This window comes from Hippichthys cyanospilos, chromosome 14 (genome assembly GCF_059441005.1).
Source record: "Hippichthys cyanospilos isolate Australia breed blue-spotted pipefish chromosome 14, RoL_Hcya_1.0, whole genome shotgun sequence".
Classification (NCBI taxonomy): domain Eukaryota; kingdom Metazoa; phylum Chordata; class Actinopteri; order Syngnathiformes; family Syngnathidae; genus Hippichthys; species Hippichthys cyanospilos.
In genome coordinates, this window is record NC_142382.1 from 9,618,037 (window position 1) to 9,635,088 (window position 17,052).

The 17,052-nt window shown below is 38.5% G+C and overlaps 1 protein-coding gene across 7 annotated transcripts in view; it reads right to left on the reverse strand.

Moving 5' to 3' along the window:
* The window catches only part of impg1b (interphotoreceptor matrix proteoglycan 1b), a 29,097-nt gene extending 25,254 nt beyond the window's left edge, over positions 1 to 3,843 (reverse strand). For 6 of the 7 annotated variants that reach the window (XM_088433700.1, XM_088433702.1, XM_088433701.1 and 3 more), the window contains exon 1: positions 3,321 to 3,843. In XM_088433700.1, coding sequence (XP_088289826.1) covers positions 3,321 to 3,390 — 70 coding nt within the window. In that variant the 5' untranslated portion in view covers positions 3,391 to 3,843. The remainder of the gene's footprint in view (positions 1 to 3,320) is intronic. The other variant, XM_088433703.1, reaches the window with a different exon arrangement.
* Between the last annotated feature and the right edge of the window lie 13,209 nt (positions 3,844 to 17,052).

Here is a 17,052-nt window from a genome sequence, read left to right on the forward strand (position 1 = left end):
CAATTTAATGGTTAAAAAAAAAAGGGAGACAGAAAGAGGTGCTTTCAAAGCACTGATTTTGAGTTTGAACTGCTTTACTCACCACCAGGAGTCAATCTCCTGAGTAAACATACAAAAGAGGCATGTTACTGTTGTGTTGGTGCTTATATTCTAACAATTCAAGTGTGTCTGTATTATGCCGAACATTTATTGGCTCCGCTCTTTTTTTTTTCCTAAATGTGCAGGTACAGTATGTACAATCTGTGTTGAAGGTGTGTTGGTGCTGCTCTTATATCGAAACATGCAGGCATGTGCAGTCTGTGTTGAAGGCATAATGTTACTGCAACTGGGCAGTTTGAAAAAAGGTTTATAAGCTGGCGCAGCCTAAACATGACAAAAATGATTTTTCTGTTAAATTTGTCTTGGTATGGTTTATAATCTGGTGTGTTTTATAGTCAGAAAAATATGGTAATCAAACTGCTATATATAGACATAGGCCACATAAGACATTTTTGACTCGACTTCCCCGCATGAAGTGCGATTATGTAGAATAGCTAACGTTCTATTAACTGCCTTTAAGACACAGAGGATTCCCAAATTAAGGTCTTTTTATTGCCCTGTGGAATGGACATCTGGAGCAGGGGAACTTCAAGTGACCAAACTGTGACAACAAAGGAAAATGTAAGTTGCATGTACTCATGCATAAGGGATTTTGAATATTCATGCCACTCTCGCTAGAAGATGACAGACACAAAAGTGTGTGTGTGGGAGGGGGGGGGGGGGGCACGCCATTTTTTGTGGGAGAGACTTCTAGAGGTGTCATCATGTGATCAGAATATAATCTTTAACTAACATGTCAATGAAGTTTTAATTTCCATCATAAATCAAACTTGCCTGGCAGTGGCTCTGGAGTAGCATTGGGAAAAACCCGCTTTACGGGTAAAATACACTTTATAATAACTTCTAAAATAGCAGCCTTTGATGAGAAAGTCCAATAATTATTCATATTAGAGCCAGTGTTTTACAAGTCTGCCCAGGAATGGATCATCTATTTTTGCCATTACATTACACATTATTAAAAGTGTACCCCTTTTGTGTGAGTGTACTGTGAATCTTAGTTTGTCTCTATGATGATGAACAACCAGTCCAGGGTGTACCCCACCTCTTGTCCCAAGTCTACTCAGAGAAGCTCCAGCCCACTCAGAACCCCAATAAGCATAATCGCGCTAGACAAACGTAACGGAAACGTGTTGGATGAAATCTCATTAATGGCTATTATCCCATTTTTGGCTTAAAGGCAAAGCACACTGATTAGACTTCTGAGGTGGCCTCACATGATTTTTGATAAGACAACCTTGAAACGAGGGAGTTTTGTTGTTGTTTTATTGTGCACATGCACAGCCACGGGGATGGGAGCGGGGAGGAGGGACGAGAGGCATTAATGGCCGACGCAGGCGCAGGAGGCCGCCCGGCGGAGTTACGAGCCAGAAAAGATTAGCGTCCTGTGACGACGGGAACAGAATGGCTTTTGTTTCCTTCGGCGTAATGAGCTCAAGCGGGCACATCACACCGATCAAGACACCAGACGTTATCACATTATACTATCCACGCACACACGGCCAACTGTTTTGTTCACGGGGAATACTTGTGAGCTTCAACAAGTTTTGCGGATGTGATAAAAAAGTTATTTTCATTCCACATTGTGGGCCTTTTGAACATGCTTGTATATACCACTGCCCACAACATGAAGTATACCTGTTCTCCCGACAACATGAGACATATCTACAACATGAGACATATCTATAACCCGGCCTGATACTCAATTTTGATTGTAAGTTTAGTTAATTACAATTGTAATTAGATAAAACCTTAAAACCCATTTTTCTTTTGGCGTTTTCTATTCAAATGCGGTACTGGATTATACCAAAGGTTTGGACACACCCACTCATTCAATCTGTTTTCATTATATTCATGACTAATGACGTTGTTGATTCTCCATGAAGTCATCAAAATTATGAATCAATACACGTGGAGTTATGTACTTAACAAAAAGTGAAGTATAAAAATATATTTCCACCCTTTGCTCCGGTGACTGCTTTGCACACACTTGGCATTCGATGTGCTTTGAGAGGTAGTCACCTGAAATGCTTTTCACTTCATCAGTGTACCTTATCAGGGATAATTAGTGGAATTTTTTGCTTCATCAGTTGGGTTGTGTTCTGCACGAGTCAAATTAATATACAGCCGTCAGCCTATCAAAATTCACATGGATGATTATTCATATTTTCATATTTTGGCCACAAAAAAAAAACCCACCTAACCCTAACCCTAACTTAAAAAAAAAAGAACCAGCCCTCATTAGAAATTGCATGAGGAGGTGTGTCCAAACATTTGGCCTGTACAGTATATTATTTAACAGCCTCTTAAGTATCTTTGCCATTAACTGAAAAGCTAAATTAAAATAAATAAAATACAATGCAGTATGTTATTTCACATTAGCATTTACTTTTGAATTGGCGGCACTGCTATTATTACTACTACTAATAATAATGGTGATAATAATAATGGAAGAGATGTTCTGATGAGCATGTTCTGGTGACACTCTGGGGACAAAGGTGTCTCTGAGTCTGTTTGTCTGCATTTTTGAGCCCTTTGGCACAGAGGTATAAAGTTTGAAGGCATGATGACCAGGATGAGTTGTGTTTCTTAATAACAATAATCATTAAAACTAGAGCCAATGCCAAGCCTGCCCAAAGTTTAGATTCTCCAAAATGTTACAAAGAGATACTAGTAAAGAATTGTTTTTTTTTTCCTTCAACAAACTAAAACAAACAACCAATATAATAGTGTTCTTACAGTATTACGAAATCTTCAAAGGCATTTTTTTTTCCTCTATCCATAGTTCACTATGACAGAATGGACATGTTAAGCTTGACAACCATTTACCATTTAAAAAAAAAGAAAATTTCATAATTTTAAAATCCCACCGTTCATTTTTTTCCTTAAAATCTTCATAAGCTTTCTTCTATAATTTACAGCTCTCCATTTCACACTCAAGTTGAAGTTACAAATTGGAATAAAATAGCAAAATGCAAGATGTTCTTCGCTATCTTGGTTGGTCAGGTTCCCGCGGATCAAATTTCCAACATTTCAGAAGATGGAGTGCTACTTTTCACAATCAAAACATGATGAGTGTGTAAAGATATTTTCACATAGGCTCATTTAGCTCTAGTTCTGCATCTTATTCGATTGCGTGGTTATGCAATGTTGTCGCCGTACAAGCAAAACAATGCAGACCTTTTACCAAAAACAAGCAAAGATCTTCTCTGATGCTGTCCTACCTTGAACTTGTCTTGCTTGGAGGCCCAGCGGACACCAAACAAAGAAGAATAGTCCTAATTTCAAAAGCATGGTGAGTTGATTTCCAAGGTGGAATAAAAGATGTCCGGGATGTCTTCTTTTGGAGAGTGTAGAAATGTCCTCATAAGTGCTGTTCAAGTTGTTTGTCTAAGTTCCTGGATGCCGCGGTGGGATCCCAGCGGATGGGAGGAACGGCTGCATGGATGGACGAGCGGAGGGAGCGAAGGGTGGGGGAGAGCGGCGACAGGGTGGGACACGCTCGGAATCCCCGGCTCGAGCTCGGGTCGCTTCCCGTCAGAGCGGCAACAGTGATGAGGTTAAGACAGCAGATTCTGTTTAGGGTCTAATCTCTTTACCTTCTTCTCGCGGGTCGTAATCCGCCACGTGGCCGCCCGGCCTCATCCTGTTAGTCGCCTTCTGGACACGAGCGAACCCCGTCAGTTGTTGAGCACACGTTTGGGCCGCTTCCAAATAACCTGCTCGATTGTGCCGCCCACTGCGCTCTGGCCCGGCCCGGACCCTGAACCTGCTGGGACAAAGTGAGTGGAAAAGTGGGACAGCGGGCCTGTATTTGTGCATGCCCACAATGAGCTTTAGGACCGCTCCTTACACAAGCAAATGTGTGCCCTGAGGTAATACGTGCCGCAGTCAATACTGGATCTGGTTGTCGATTTCTGAAACATATAAACAAATCATTTAAGTTAGTGGCCGTGACGACACGGAAAGGCCAGATTGTCTCTTCATTTTTGTTGCTCTTACCGTATAGCCTATGGGGTCTCTATTTTTACTGTGAATTTTTTTTTTTTAAAGAGTCCTGATATTAACCATCCCTGGTTCATATTTATTTGGGCTTAAAAAAAGTGTCTAAAATAAAGTACTAAAGCAAACAATTACTTTAGTAGTTAAAGTAATCCATTATGTAAGTACCAAAGTACTCCATTACTAATACTATATTTTTCACACACAAAATTCTTAAGTCATCTGAGGGTCTGGAACCGGTTTAGGATTGGTTTCATGTTTGTATCATTGCAACTCAAAATTTACAGTGTTCAAATCAATTCACTTTGGCAATAATTTTCAGCATAGCTTAGCTTTTTGCCAATGATTTGCACATATTTCACCAATATCATTCTACATATTCCACAGTCATTTCCCAATACATATTCAAGTTTGTACTAAGATTACTTTAACTAAGTGATCAATACAAATTGTTCCAACTATTACCAACTCTTTTATTCTTATTTGTTTTTACTATTACAATTTTTTTGTTTTGTTCCCTCTAATGTCCACATTTTGTTTACCTTTCCCGCTTTAAATCTTTCAGCTCACACTTTGACATTTTCCCTAAATTTCACAATAAACACAAAAAAAGCTAATATGAATCATTTGCATATCATTCATTTTGATGTTTTCAAATTGCTCATTATCATTCAATGTAATGGCTATTGTTTTCTGTTTCAATTGCTGCCGTCTCCTTTCTCTTTGTCTGCCTGGCAGGTGTTGTGTTTGAACTTGTTTTGTCATTGCTTTGTGCTATCCTTTTGTCCCCATCTTTTTCTCCTTTCAGTCTTTCTCTTCAGGAGTTGCCTCAGCAAATCAATTGAATCTATCTAAGCCGGTCTCCTGCATCCTCTTCTCTCACACCAACTACCTTGATGTCCTCACTACATCTAAAAACGTCCTCTTTGGTCTTTGTCTGGGTCTGTTGCCTGACAATTCAAATTTCTGCATCCTTTGACCTAAAAATTCATTTTCTTCCCTCTGGACATGTCTTCTCTCCATCTATTCCCCCTTAAATCAAGAACCAGTAGTTATTATTGCATTGCTTTTTCAGACTTTGTCATCCTGTAAAACAGTACCATTTGGTGTTATTTCAATTGTTCTTTTGTATTGTGTTTCTTGCCTTTTCATCCCCTCAAGATATTCTTGTTAATGTTTTGTTTTCAGACACCCTTCTTTTTCATTCTGTCAGGCCACGCAAAGCCGATTTTGGGTAATTGGCTGGCAAGGCAAAATCAATGTAAACATTTTGTACAATTCAATTTCAATAGAATAGTAACACTTTCTGGTCATGGGCATTCAATCAGCTAGTTTGTCAGTAGCTCCTTGGTTTTAATATTTGACAGGACGAACAGTAACAGCTAGCTTCTCCCAATTCAATTCGAACAGAGGTCAGTGGTGCAGTCTGTGACCAGATAAAAACCTTTACTTGTCAGCTAACACCTACCAAATAACATACGCTCTCTGCTATGATTACATTTATGCAACAATAAAAATTGGAAATGATAAGAGTGGTGGTAAAACACGGAATAGTATAAATTCCAAATGACAGATGTTTACAGCTTACACCATGACCATAATGTCAGGATATCATCGGATGGCGCTATTTTCATCAGTGCAAAATTGGTCAGGGAGAGACGAGATAGGAATGATTTGGAGGGGGGAAAAAAATATATGATTCTTGTGGGAGAGGGCTGTAAATATTGTTGTTAAAATATTAAGTTTAAACAAAGTGTTGCATGTTAATACACTTCTCAAACTTATTTAAAAAAATAAAATAATACACTTTTAAATGAGTGCTGGTACTTAATTTAAAACTTTCACTACCAATTCTTGGCATATATTAATTGTAAGGCTAGGATACTCCCAGTAGAAGATTGAAAAAAGGTTTAATGTTTTAAAAACTCCCACTTCTCCTGGGAATTTTTGTTCAATCTGTATTTCACAATAATAATCATAATAATAATAATAATAACGTACCAGAGAAGTGAAAATGATCAAACAGCTACAATACATATTAATCAGTGTAATCAATAGTAACACACATATATAGCACATACCACATTATCAATATATTTCCGCAGTACTAGATCGTTAATTCACGAGAAATGGGACAACGCGACCTACTGCAGAGTGTCCCAGAACTGGCTTGTTGTGTCAGGAAAAGTTGTTAAATGCCACGACATGTAGATATAGGTGTGTAATGAATCGTTGGGATGGCATTTCATTGGATTGCTATACTCACTGTGATGGTCCCAAAGGGAGTGAAAGGGTTAAGGGAGCTTGGGTACCTTCAAAATATGGGCTCAACACATTGCCACCTCTGCGTTTTGCAAAAGAGAATGCTCTTAATACATGCCGACATAAAGCGGGACTCAAACCTACTTGTACATTTTTATCAATTTTAATTCACAAAAAAAAAAAAAAAAAATCCATATCCTTCCATCAATATTCAGTACCACTTGTTCTGTTCAGATGTTTGGCAACATCACAGGCAAAACAACAACACTGTGAATCGTCATCGGTCGCAGATTTGGCAGAGTGACACAAACGTGTTGGCGTACGGCCTGGGCAATCGTCGGGGCGTATCAGGGTGGGAAGTCTCCGCGTGGCAAGTCTCCGCCCTCATCTCCTGTGAAGAGGATTAGCCGCTCATGTTAGTTGCTAACAAATTGCTGCTGTAAATAAGCCTCTTCAAGAGCAGCCTAATCCCTGCTGGCACTTTTCTGACACACTAATCTCAATTTGGAACCAGCAAGGACTAAGGCGCAACGCATTATATTGTGAAACAACATTTAATTGCTGGTGTGCTGCATGTTTTTAGATAGATATGTGCATATCTATATTACATCATATGACAAGTCAGTATCTTATATATTATTTTATATATCTATTATTTGAATATTGGATGTGTTTGGCGATTTTCTGTATAGATTTTCCTCAATAAGGTCACAGGCGAGCTGGAACCTATATCACTTAAATTTGGAGTAGAACCCCCCCCAACTTGATTTACAACTAAATGTTTATAATAAATTTCCAGTGAGAAATACTATAGTATATTTGATATGTTTGTACTTTAGTTGGGGGTACCAGATTAACAGATAGGGATGAATTAATTACAGCCGGTTAAAGCATTTTTTTTTTAATCGTATTAATGTAATTTTTCATCTCCAACCATATGCTTTCTGTGTGCCATTTAGAGCTGTTTTTATGCATCAGGCTTCTTGTGCTTGAGTTGTTTAGTTTTGGATAACAAAGGTTAATCACACCTTGAAGTGGATACTGAGTGGCTGTCATTGACTTCTGTTGTGGGTGTGAGGGCAGAAAGTAGATAAGAAAATGGAAAAACCGGTGAAAGCTGTCCCTCGAAAAAAGGGCAAATTTAACTTTAAAAATGTCCAGATGGCACATTTCATAAAAGGTGATATGCACTCTTTGTAAAAGTAGTTAGCTTAACAGAGGTAGAACAAGTTTACGCTACCACATCAATGCAAAATTAGCATTGATCTAGCATAATAGCAACCTAAATTAAAAACAAAGATAAAATATGCTGGGGGATTTTCTCAGAAATTTTAAGATTTTAAGAGATTAAAAATAGATCAATTAATTGCAGATCCAAATTGAATTCTCAATTTAATATCTTCACAGCACTACACTTCACTGAGGTCGGTCACATGTGACGACACCGTAAATTTTCTCATTCAGAACAACAAAATATATGAACTCAAAGTTCTTTTCACTTGGATGTGCCAAACAAAACTCTCATCGAAAAACAAAAAAAGAAAACCATCAACTGAGCATTATCAGGGGTGCCTGTGGACTCATCCAAAGCTGGGGAAATGCACTCTGCATTTTTTATTCCATCACACAGCTGCTTAAATGGATCACCAGTCAATACTTCAGTGCGTCTGGTTGCTGGGGAATCTGAGTGGGGGATTTGCTTCATTTTAGCTGTCATTTTCTCTCTTTGTTTGTCCTCAACTATTGTGTACGTCACATCAGTCATGCATTCTTTTATTTCTTCTGCATCAGAGAATAGTCCACGCCACTCTAAGTGAGCGCCGTGTTGCTTTTTGTTTTCGTGTCATAGATGGGGCAAGAACTTTGCTTTCAGCCTCATGTGACAACATAATTTGAGTGCGTTTACTTTTCTCACCTCTCAATTTTGATTGTCTCGTAAAAAAATTATGCCTTTTGTCTCATAATGTTGTTCCGAATTGAAAATCCTCACAGCTGTAAGTGTCTCAGAATATTAAACGCATTGATCATTTGCTGTTTGGAAGAGGAAAAATGCAAATTTCCATTCTTCTTTGAACTGCTCATTTTCAATGCCCACTTTTTGTTGGAGTGAAGTAGGATCATGCCATTTGTGTACAATCTCATCCCCGCCACCTGGCAAAATGTCAACGAAAGTGGCAGTGAACTCAGTAACCCAATAACAAGCTGTCTGTTCGCGTCTGCAAGTGTATTGTTGGCATGGTGACAGGTCCCAGTATACTGTACACCCACTGACCCAAACAAAACACAAAGTGAAGGAAAATATTGTTCAGTTCGGTCAAACCCGCCACGCGGCAGGTGCCCACCACATGCCTACACAATGAATGGATTGATCCATCATGCACTGGAGGTGTGAGAATAGAATTGTGGCTTACCACTATGCTTTGAGAGTCTCAGAAAGATTTGACTGGTTCAGAGACCACAAAGAGGCTCAGAAATTAGGTCTTACTACGGTAATATAGGAAACCGCAGTGTTCCTTCGTCACTTCGCGCGTCACTTTTTGTAGCATAAGTGCTGTGCCTTTTTTTTTCTCGAACTTTACTGCAGGAAATGATGTACTGCAATAACACACCCATGCTCAGTCGAAAAATGGAATCTAACACGCCAACAGCCTGTCAATTCTCTGTCTTTTTCAGCCTCAATTAAAGGCACTATTGCTTAAAACGACGCCGCTGTTCCTCATTCTACATCGACTGAGTCAGGGCATTATATTACAGCGATTTGGCAACTCTTCACGACTCCTTTTAAGCAGTGTGCTTGTGGTTGTGAGTGACAGAGCTGTGCGGAGACATACATGTGCGGAAGGTGGTCGGGGTGTGAGCAGGTGCATGAGGAAATGAAAGACAAAACTGGCCAAAACAAGCATTGCATTGTGGGTAATGGGTAGTGCTCTGTAGGGTTAGCCAATCCACTTACCATGTGTGTTGTAGGAAAAAAAAAAAACTGCGCCCAAAAGGAGACATATGCCTGTTCGGCCTCTGTACTACAGTTAGCATAGCAGTTTCACTGAGCATGCAAAAGAAAGGTAGACTTGGTTTTATTAAATTAGATAAATCACATCAAAAATATTAAATACATTTCTGCCATTAATCTACAGTCAGCAAGAGGGAGAGACTTTGTGCTGATAAAATAAAATAAAATAAAACATTGGAGTCTGAGAGTTCTAATATTTGCAGCAGTTGAAGTTGACATTAAGAAGAGATAAGATCCATCCATCACTTATACTCACGAGGGTCACGAGAGCCTATCAAGTTTTTCGGCAGTAGGCAAATGACGTGAAGCTTGTTTACATGAAATGCATGTGGTTAGCATGTGGTGGGAAGTAGTAGCTTTCGACAATTTTTCGGACTTTGATGGTGTTTATGTGGCTTGTTACGTCATACTGGAAAGTATTTGCAGAATTCAACTCTTGGGGCGTAGGAATAAAGTAAATACGCAAAAATCATATGTATCCACTACTTGAAAACTAGACTCGAAACCTGGAAAAATGCCCTCAGAAACTAGACTCACAGAAACTACAAAGTTCAATTCTTTAATATAAACATTTCAAATAAATGTGTTGCGAAGCAGTCAATAATGTTCTAATAAATAAATTTTTTTCACTCTTTGGAGACCCTGGATGTGACCAAGATATAATTTCAAAGACTTAAATTGCTCGTTTGTGAAATCTCTCGCCAAATGTAAAATTCCATTGATTGTTAACTTGGTATATATTTCTCCCTTGAAGTCAAATGGTGCAGCATTCGAGGCTCAGCACGCATCACCATGTTAGTGGGCCATGCGCATCAAGCGCATGAAAGTGACCCTCATCCATCAGGATTAGGGTCAGAGTCAAGATGAAGTCAAAGATGAGGATTAACAATATCGACTCGACCCGACCCGGCTCGCGGGCTTTACGCGCAAATGGGACGGTCATGCCGTGTTTTTGTTTGCCATTCAATCAACATTGCATCAACAAAATTTAATTGGAATTCACTCAATATGCCAAAAAAAACAAAAAACAACAGTTTGAACGTGACGCTCAACCACGATTTGATGGCGACAAGCCTGACCTTCTCATGCGGATGATGGCTTGAATCATAGTGCAATTACAGAGGTCACTTTAAATTATGCAGCGGGGGGAAAGGAGCACTTGCCATCTGTCAGGAGGACTTATTTCACTGCTGCAAATGCTTCCATGCGCTATTGTCCTCTAAGTGCATACATTCCTCATCTGTAGCTTCACATTTGGACTTTATTCCATTTGTTGTACTCTATTTATCCCAAAGGAGAAATTGTCTTTAGACTGCAATGCAACAATACTTATTGCATGCATTCCTCCACACTGTGAATAATGGAGACACATTGTAGGCAAGGAAGAGTGATGGTGGTGCGCCTTTGGCTACTTTGGGGGGTAGTTTGTGTGATTGATTTCTTTTGAGTTATTTGTTGCTGCAGTCACAATGTGGAAATGTTCGACCTGAGGTAAACATTTAATTGAATTTGATTTCATTTATCTTAGCTGTATGGTGGAATAGTGGCTGCCTCACCAGTTTGAGAATATTTTTGGGGTGGTCCTGTACTTTCACTAGACACGACTATGTTCTGCCTCCCGTATTTATTCATTATTATCATCAGCATCATCCATATATCCATTTTCCAATTTGGCTTTAAGACACTCGTTATCAAAAAGAAATAACTTAATTAAAATTAATTAATTAAAAATATATATGCCCACAAAAGTAATTAGCATAAAATGGCAGACCTGTTATCAAAAAGAAAGTATAAATAATTATTTCTCTAGGGAAAAATATTAAACATTAAGCATACATTTTTGAAAAAAATAAGTCATTAACTTAACTTAGTGTCCTTTCCATAGTAAAAATCAGTTCACCAAAAAAAAAAAAAAACAAAAACATTACATTTACAGGTAACAAGAGGTTGGGTCAAACCATTCTAGAATGGGGGACAATCTGGGTTTTTGAAATAATGACATGGATTAACCTACTGAATATAAATTTGTTTTATGAATTTATATTTTCCTGATTAATTCAATACTTTTTAAAAGATCTTTGTATGTTTTATTTCAAATCTCGAGTACCCCCTGGAGTTCCTTCAAGTACCTCCAGGGGTACCCATACCCCTATTTGAAAACCACTGATCTAATAAAATGCCATGACACAGTGCATCTTTTCAAATTAAGAGCATATGGATTAGAACATGCTGTTTTACACAGATGGAAAGTAATGCAGTAGTGCACTCTCCTACTTGTCTTTATGGAAGTCACTATTTTCTTGATTGCAACATTTGCCTAGATTGTTTGGGTTTTTTCCCCCAGAATTCTTATAAAAGATACAAAACACTCACAATGCAGTGATGCAGCTCAGACAGCTGCAAAAATAAATATTTTTTGTACGTTCTGTAAATCTGCCTCTGTATTGTAATGCAACTGCATCCTAGCAATGCAGTGACATCACTTTTCAGAAGGTGAGAGGGGGCAAACGATTTAACAGTCAAGATAGTCGAAAAAAAAAAATCTACTGCGGGTCCTGCACTATGAGACTAGCGCATCAACATCAACGCCACAGCTACTTTACTTCTTACGTGAGGAATGTCCTAATCCTGTGTAATCTGTGATGAAGATCTGCTCATAAAAGTAGTCGCTTTTTGATTGCCACAGAGCGGTAGGGCCCGGCCTGGCAGCCTGTTAAGTGGATGATAAGCATCAAAAGTGGCAGCATGTATCAATGGATAACCATCAGGAAGTGGGAGGCAATTAAAAATCTTATAATTTTATCCGCTGGTCTGTTTCTCCGCTGGAAGGCCGTAAGGAAGCAATGTGGACTGAGTGACTTGCTTAAGGTTCTCTTCCAAACACGCTGTCAAGATGTTTACCTTGAAAAGAAATCATTATGCAAATATCAAACTCTGGAGGTTTTCATATTGCAAGACTCAAGCAAAGTGGCGGTGAATGAGTGGCGGCTCATGAGGAGATGATATTTTTGGGACAGATGTACCGAGGGTGGGAGTATGACATCCATCCTTGAGCTTGATTATTTATTTATTTATTTATTTGGGGGTAGGGGTTCATTTAACTTGACAAACTACAGAGAACAGAACTGATTCACAAAAAAAACTGTAAATACTTATATTAGACCTGATCAATATTTATTTTTTCCAGTTTTTTGGGAGAACAACAATAGTGATGACAGATTTAAAAAAGTATATAATGAAAAATATATTTAGTAGCATATTAGTTTCCTTTCAAAGCATTTCAATAGGTGTCATGTATATGCTGATTTTTATCAGCCACTATTTCTTGAGAATAGCCGAAGTAGGGCTGCACAATTAATCGAATTTTAATCGCGATCACGATATTGGCTGCCAAGATTAATTAAACTGATCCTCTGCGATAAACATATACACATACTTTTTTTTTTTTATTTCAAGGCAAGGCACCACTAGGGGGCATTTCTTCCCACATGTTTGCATGACAAAAGCTTTTGCTTTTCCTCACCATAATATATTATTTACCAGTGTGAAATGGCGTTGAGTTGGAAAAAATGTTGTATAAATTCAGCTTGAAATGGCCAAAAATGACATTTTGACTGCTACAATGTGCTTAAAACTAAATAATGTTCTTGGTTCTAAGTAGGCTTTTTTTTTTTATTGGTTTGCAATCAGCAAGTAAGTTAGCTGTGTTGCAATAAATAAAAAAGCGATAAAACAGAGATGTTCGACCATACAAGATGAATAATCGTGATTTCAATATTTACCAGGATAATCGTGACAATTCTTTTGACCATAATTGTGCAGACCTAAGCAGAGGTAAACAATATATTGACATATATATGTTTTTCAATCATTCTGGAAAGAACAGAATGTGTTGCATTGTGCAATTAATTGAGTTATTGAGACATGAATTCTTTTTGTGCATGTGTGTTACTTGTAGTGGTCGAATTGGGTTTCATATTTAACACTCATGCTTAAATTTATGTTGTCTTATGATTTAAAAAAAAAAAACCTGTTACTTAAGTTTCTGTGTAAAGTAGTGACAGCCAGGTTAATTCTTCGCAAAGCTTATTCTTATGAAATCATTCATTATAAAAAGGTTTGTTAATTGTAAGTATACAAGGCTATGGTGGGGAATTATGTGTAATAATTTATTACTTGAATTGAGTTACTTGTTTACAACTGCTGTAAAGAGTACACCTGTGGTTTAGAATATGTACATAAAAGTAAGCTGTAAACTTTTAGAGTAAGTAATAAGTTTTCTAACTTATTACTTACTCTAAACGTAATGTACCAAAAAAAAAAAAAAAAAAAAAAAAAAAACAGCAAATACTGTATCTGCTATTTGGTCAGTTTTTGAAAGGTCATAATCTGCAAATTTGACTTGATTGACCGGTACTGGCCTTGTCTGAGCAAATTGCACATCACAGAATGATAATTGCTTAGGATAATCTTTTACAATAGTGTTTCACACGTTTTATTAAGACAAGGCAATCTTACAGATGGAAAACTGTATCTCATGGCACCCTACCAAACAAAAATGACACCAATGCTATGAAATTTTAAACGATGATGCTCTCGTTTCTCTCGAGTAGACTTTTGTGAAATCCGAGCCAGTTTATTTGATGAACTTCCAAGAAGCCACGACTTAAGGTTGTCTGTTTTATGATCAATATGACATAGATACATTCTACCTTTGCCTTCTAAAGTAAGCGAAATTAAACTGTTCACCCTTTCACCGGCATATACGAATTAATGTCTATCTTAAGTAAAAGTGGATCACTTTCTACAGCACCGCCCATCCCATACTTGGCGATCACTATTTTAGAGACATCTGACAGTCCCATATATCTTCACTGACTTTGATTGAAAGAGATAAAAGAATATGGGAATGAGGCCTAATTATTATTATGTGCGCACCCCGCGTTAACAGAAGTTGACCTCTGACAAGGAGCTAGTTTGGGATGACGCATGCACTTGGCATGGATGGCATTCATTTGGAAGCGCCTCCTGGGAGATCGCTTTGCCTGGCAACTACATTTAAGGCAGATGGACAATGATGTCAACACGGTGTAATTCGAGCGTGCGTCGCATAGAAAACACAGGGCCCCTAAAACCACGTCAAAGCGGCATCGACTTGAAATGTGTTCATTCTAATATACGTCAAAAGAACGCAAAGCAACATGCAAGCGCACGTCGAGATAACCTGATAAGAGACATTATCATACGAGTAGAAAGAAGAGATGAAATATTAAAGCTGTCACGCCAGAGATGACATTAATTGTGACAGCGGGGAAATTTCTCCTGAAGAAGCTCTGATTAAGACGCTTCGGTGACGAGATGCTTTATGATGAGGAAATAAGTGGCCCCAAGGCGTCACACGGGAGCCTGAAATGGGGCTCACATGAGGAATCATATCCAGCGCCGCTTATAATACAGACCACAGGTGGATGAAATGCTCTCGTCTCTGCCCTGGAGGGATTCCAGCATTCTATCCGAAGAGGAGGAGGAGGAGGCGGCGGTGCGCAGGTAGAGAGAAGATGGAGCCATGAATCGTGCTATCCGGTGTGTAATATCCCCAGTGGGCAGGGTTCATTTCATCAAGCGGGATAGGGGAGTAAAGCAAAGCTGATGTGTGCGGCGGCGATAAGAAGCAAGTGAAGGACAATGGGCCAACAGAGGAGGGAAAAGTGGGAAAGCAGGACGTTGTGAAAAGGAGGCCGACATAAACGTGGAGGGGAGGATGACAAAAGTAATAGAATGAGGAAGCTGAGAAAAAGGTCAAAAGTGAGTGGCAGCCCATCAAAGATGAACATGATTATGTCGTGAGGATGTGCATCACCGCCGCTGTGACATATCAGTTCACTGAATGAAATACCATATAGTAGCAGGACACATAATGAAATGCCGCGCAATGAATGTTGTGTTTCTCAATTGTGTATTGCATAAACACCTCGCTTATATTTTTGAACATATTTTGTCTATTCATTTTCTGTTCCACTTATTCTTCCAGGGTCACGGGCGAGCTGGAATCTATTTTGGGGGCTTGCTGACAATCATTTCGGGCTGGATGATAATGTACATTTAGAGCGAAAATGTATTCAAAAATGTATTCACACACACACACACCTCATGCTATGTTTTTAGCATTTAGCCTTTAAGTACGTTAGGACATTTGACTGGCAAACTCATTCAAATGTACTTGCGATTCATTCCAACATACTTGAAATATATTCCAATGTTTGTCAAACCCTGTAGCATTATGAAAAAATTACCAAAATTCTCCAAATAAGACACACTTTTTTTCCCCAAAAACGAAGGCCCAACGTATGAGTGCGTCCTATTAAAGGAAACTTCAAAATATGACTTTTTTCTGACACCATTCGAGGAAAATTGATCTTTCAGCAACGCATGCCAATGTACTCTTTCATATTGGCCGTATTCTTCCTTAAAATAATTACCTTAAAGAGTGCGCTAGAGGGTGGACGTCAGGTGGTTGTTAGCAGCAAGTGCATGTTGTAGCTAACGGCAGCTCGTGTTAGCTGAGGTTGTCACAGCATTATTTTTAATAAAAGAAGCAAGCAGGCTGAACCACTGTCCGAGTCTATCCATGTTCACACACAGGAATATTACTAAAACCAAGAGAGTCATGTAAAAGTTATGATGTCTCCACTGATTCAATCAGGAGTAGCAAAGTATGAACCCAGTGTGCACCAGTTAGAGAACACGGAAAGATATTCCATTTTATTCATTTATTAACTGCGGTCTTTTGGCATGTACAAACAATCATAAACTTGGTGAAACACGGATGCTGCGCAAGGTATTTTCAGGTATTTATGATAAAATGAACTCAAGATGCAATGCGAGGAAAAGGAAAAGCCACTGCTTTGAGTGCATTCAAAGTTACACTGGCGTGGCATTCACTGACTGCTCACAATGTGGGGAAACACACTGAACCCACAACGAACATACAATTTACAGATATTTATTCTGTTTTGCTACAGTTTTTACATCGTTGCCAATGTGTTGGTGCTTCTTATACACAGTAATGTAGAATCTACCAGAATTTCACTCTAAAATGAAGGGTGTGTTTTATTCACACTTATAGTTAGGGATTTACAGTACTGTTTTTAGCACTGACAAACATTTTTTAGGTGACTGCTATTCACTGATTTTTACAGAAACGTGGAGCTGCCATTGTGGAGGAAACATTTTTGACTAGTGAATCGAACGTACTTGCGAGGCTTGCAATATGTTCAAATGTACTCGTAAGCTAATTGCTAAAACGACAATATTGTTTCCCCCATAATGTCACAGGGTATATGCTCCTTGACATAACGAAGCATTATGGAAACAAATGCTATGTTTTTAGCATTGATCCTACAAGCACATTGTGACATATTTGCAAGCATGTTCAAACACTTTTAAAAAGATTATCCAACATATTTTATTACATTTGAACATACTTTTAAATATGGCTAAACATATAGAACTTGCCATTTCTAACAAGTTCAAATTTGTTTGAACATAAAAAATGTTTACTCCATGCTGCCATACAGACTTTTGTAAATTTCTGCTATTAGTGGTCAGGTTTGGGTTCTATCATCCACAAATAATTTAAAACGTATATACTTGTCACAGTCTTGCATGGCTGGGCCCCAAGT